This window comes from Ipomoea triloba, chromosome 8 (assembly GCF_003576645.1).
Source record: "Ipomoea triloba cultivar NCNSP0323 chromosome 8, ASM357664v1".
In the NCBI taxonomy this organism is placed as follows: domain Eukaryota; kingdom Viridiplantae; phylum Streptophyta; class Magnoliopsida; order Solanales; family Convolvulaceae; genus Ipomoea; species Ipomoea triloba.
Genome location: NC_044923.1, coordinates 7,633,534 through 7,637,693, shown reverse-complemented (window position 1 = coordinate 7,637,693; position 4,160 = coordinate 7,633,534). Strand labels below are relative to the sequence as shown.

Sequence of the window (4,160 nt, the reverse complement as noted above, 5' to 3'; positions counted from 1 at the left end):
TTCTCGCTCAACAAAAAAACACCAAAACACAAAAGTCCTAAAAAAAAAAAAAGTAAAAAAAACACAGTTTTGTTCGCTTCCTTCCGTTATGTTGCTGTTCCAAACTCTGTATCTTGACATCATATTCCGTTTCACCACTCCCACTTCCTCAACACCCAAAATCTTGTGTTTTTTTTTTTACAGTCCCTTCTCGAATTCTGTTTCTTCTCTCGATTCTCTATCTCTGGGTGGGTTTTTGAAAGAATCTTGAGAAATGGAGGTAGCTTCTTCGGCTTCAACCTCTGCTTCTTCTAAGGTTCGGTTGGTGCGTTGCCCAAAATGTGGAAATCTCCTCCCTGAGCTCCCTGATTTCTCCGTCTACCAATGCGGTGGCTGCGGCGCCGTGCTCAGAGGTAACCAACATTCTTTAACCTTGTTCTTCTTTTTAACCTAGTTGCTACCTTTTTCTGTCCAATTCGTTTTCTGGGTAGGATTAATTACCATTTTGGTCAATAACCTTGTAATCTAGTGGCACGAAGTGACTTTCCCAAATGGGAGGTCATGTGTTCGAGTTTTAGTGAGACGATATTGACTCTTTGTGCTTCAGAGAGTTGAGAAAGTAGTTATAAACAGCCTCTTTGTGCTTCAGTGGCACGAAGTGATTTTCCCAAATGGGAGGTCTGATAGACCATATTGACTCTTTGTGCTTCAGTGAGTTGAGAAAGTAGTTATAAACAGCCTCTTTGTGCTTCAGTGGCATGAAGTCACTTTCCCAAATGGGAGGTCTGTTCGAGTCTCAGTCGGTATTGGCTCTTTGTGCTTCAGTAAGTTGAGAAAGTAGTTATAAGCAGATTCTACATTTGTAAGAGTAATTACCATTTTGTTGTTACAAATGGATGAAGATTGTGTTTATGGTCAAGGGTGTTGTAAAGTTTCAATTTTTTCTTTGTTTATTTGACAAGGCTGTGAATGTAGTGAACTTATGAGCTAAAATCAGAATGTGTTTATGTAACTGTATTTGTTATTATTGTTATTTTAAAAGTTTGGGTTGTTCTTGTTTTGGATGTTACAGCGAAAAAGAAAGGGACTTTGGAGGATGGAATGCCAGAGGTTTCTGATGTTGAGAACAATAGAGGGGTTTCTAGTAAAGGGGGCATTGATATGGGTTTAGGAAGTGTTTGTGAAACTGAGGTGGGAAGTAGTGGACTGGAAACCAGTAGGATGAATAAAGATGCTTTGTCTAGGAACGATGATCCGATTTCGGTTCTTAAAAGGGTTGATCAGTGTAGAGGAGATAATGGTTGCGATAGAGGTGACCATGAGCACAACAATTCTTCTAATGGTGATCGGGTGGAGTTAGGTGTGGCTCAATGTGGTGATTCTGGTGTTGGGAATGAACCCAAAGAGACGAGGCCTTCTATGGAGTCGTTTAGGTCTGGACCTGTTATTGACGGTAGGGGTGGGGAGAGGGAGAGGAAAAAGTTCGCAGAATCATACGGAGATGCTAGTAGACAAGCGGCGAGGCAGGTGAGGTTTATGGATTTTCCATTTTCGGATGAGGGGCCTTCGAAGTATGGCATGGGCTCATATTATGCTGCTAATGAGCGTAGGAAGTACTACGATGGTTTGGACGGGTTTGCTAGAGTTGCAAATCTCGAGAATGATAGAGCTGAGCTGCTGAGGAAGATTGATGAACTGAAGGACCAACTTAGCCGAACTTGTGACGTTGGAGAGAAGCCTAAAGAAAGAATTGCCACTGAGCAGAGGACGGCCCCGATTCCATCCGATCCTTATGGTAGGCACAACACATATTTGCAAGGGTCATTCGGTGCAAACAAGCAACCACTTGGGCAAGGTCACCGAGTAGGCTTCCCGTACATATACGATGATCAAGTAAGCGTTCCATATAATGGTCGACATGGTTCAATGATGCAAGATTCTTACCCTCCTCCGATGCACTTTAGGAATGGAACTCTAGGGTATGAAAACGCCTTTATAGATGAAATAATCAGAAAGCCTCCTCATCGCTCGTATTCACATTTAACTCAAATGTACCATGATCAATATCCCGGTCCTTCAGATTTCACTTCAGATCTCTTTAGGTCACATCCACATGAAAGCCATTTTCACCATCCCACGTGCTCGTGTTTGCACTGCATCAACCTAAAACGGGAAGTACCTCCTGCGGCTTTTGGGGGCCGAAGGTCACGGAATGACCCTTCTAATCCCATTTTGTATCAGCACAAAAATTCCCTTGCACAGGGGTATACTTCTGAAGGCTCGATTCATCCTAATACGAAGTGGCTTACCAGAAGTTCAAGTGACTTGAATCGAGAAAATTGTGGTCTTGGTCTTCAACGCCATCCAAGAAAGGTGTTCATTGCCCACGGTAGTGGGAAGGTTTGTAGGACTATAGCGGGCGGTGCCCCTTTCATACTGTGCTACAACTGCTTTGAGCTGCTGAAACTTCCGCAAAAAGTAGGGAAAGACCAGAACAAAATAAGATGCGGAGCGTGTTCTTCCATCATTCTGCTTGAGCTTAGTAGCAGGGGCATTGCTTTATCAGCCCCGACACAAATTAAACAAGTACTGGTTGATGAATCCATCGACATGCCAAACAAGCGATTTCGAAGTTCTAGCGGTTGCATTAGCCCCTCCTCGGATGATTACGGTGACCCTAACTTCAAGTACGAGTTCCCAGACACAAAGGTCGAACCATTTCTTCCAAGCTGCCCGAAATCAACCTTTTGTGAATCTGGGAAAAGGCACGGGGCTCATTCATTGTCATCTAGTTTCTCAGAACACGAGAAGAGCCCTGGGAGTGGTATTGCTAGAAAAGAGTACTCTTTCTCTGCCGAGTTGCACATCAAAGACGACGAGTCTCTACTACTCCCAGATTCACCTCTCCTCCATCATAATTATCTCTCTTCAGATGATGTGGCTGACAGATGTACTAAGGCAACTAAAACCAAACCTACAGATCAAAGGATTATCGATGGGTGGACCTCTCGGCATAATTCGGTGAAAGATGCGTGTGTGGCAACTGAGATAGACATACCAATGAGTGAATTTGTAAATGGTGGCGTGTCTCAAGAATCCACCGAGGTAAGCAAGGAGGAAGATCGACAGAATAGTAAAAGGGGGAACGAATCCTTCATTGTCGGTCTCTTTAAAAGGGGGTTTGGAGAATTATCCAAGTCGGGCCATAATTCTGAAAACAGGAGATCAAGTGTGTTTGTAAATGGGCAACTTATACCAGGCCGTGTTGTTAGAAAGGCAGAAAAGTTAGCTGGGCCTATTCAGCCTGGAGATTATTGGTAAGTACATCGACCAAACCACACTAAAAGACTGAATCCAATCAATTAGTTAGTCTAACTCATGACCTTATAAACCCATGTGTTCTCTCTTATTTTTTTTCAAAATGTGGGAGTCTTTAACATTCTTGTTAGTTCTCGGTATTTAAGTTGAAATGCTTACTACAACTTCTTTTCATTGTCAAACTAGGTATGACCCCAGAGCGGGCTTTTGGGGTGTGATGGGCCATCCTTGCCTAGGAATCATTCTGGTGAGAACTAATAACTCCGTCACGATATATCTGTTGTATTTGATTCGGTATATCATCAATGTTGTTGATGCGCATACTCCCTTGCAGCCAAATATTGAAGAGCTGAATTACCCCATGCCGAAAAATTGTGCTGCTGGAAACACTGGGGTGTTTGTGAATGGGCGCGAGCTTCACGAGAAGGATTTAGATCTGCTTGTTAGCCGAGGCCTTCCACTAACCAGAAACAAGTCATATCAAATTGAGATATCGGGAAAAGTTGTTGACGAGCAAACTGGTGAAGAGCTAGACGGCCTTGGCAAACTTGCCCCAACGTAAGTTTTTTCTTGTTTCTGACAACATACTAAAAATTTTCATCTTTCTTAAGGTTTCATGAACACCATGGTTTGCATGTCTCTTTAAAATTTTGCATATGTAAACTGATAACTCTTGTTATTCTTCAACAGAGTTGAAAGAGTAGGGCATGGATTTGGCATGAAAATCCCCAAATTACTTGCAGAGGAATCACATTAAGTGAAATCTTTGTTGGGAGAATCTGTCTGTGAAAGTGATGATCTTCACCCTGCAGATATGCCATATGCAGTTTGGAAATTATAGTTGTATTTTACCACCCCCCCCC

At 42.8% G+C, this 4,160-nt stretch overlaps 1 protein-coding gene across 1 annotated transcript; it reads left to right on the top strand.

The window, feature by feature from the left end:
- On the top strand, nt 1–4,152 carry LOC116026655 (protein ENHANCED DISEASE RESISTANCE 4-like). Its single transcript, XM_031268004.1, has 5 exons — nt 1–392; nt 1,052–3,296; nt 3,484–3,544; nt 3,632–3,855; nt 3,988–4,152. The coding sequence occupies exons 1-5, from the start codon at nt 254–256 to the stop codon at nt 4,052–4,054; spliced, it is 2,736 nt and encodes a 911-aa protein (XP_031123864.1). The 5' UTR covers nt 1–253; the 3' UTR covers nt 4,055–4,152.
- Nucleotides 4,153–4,160: the final 8 nt, after the last annotated feature.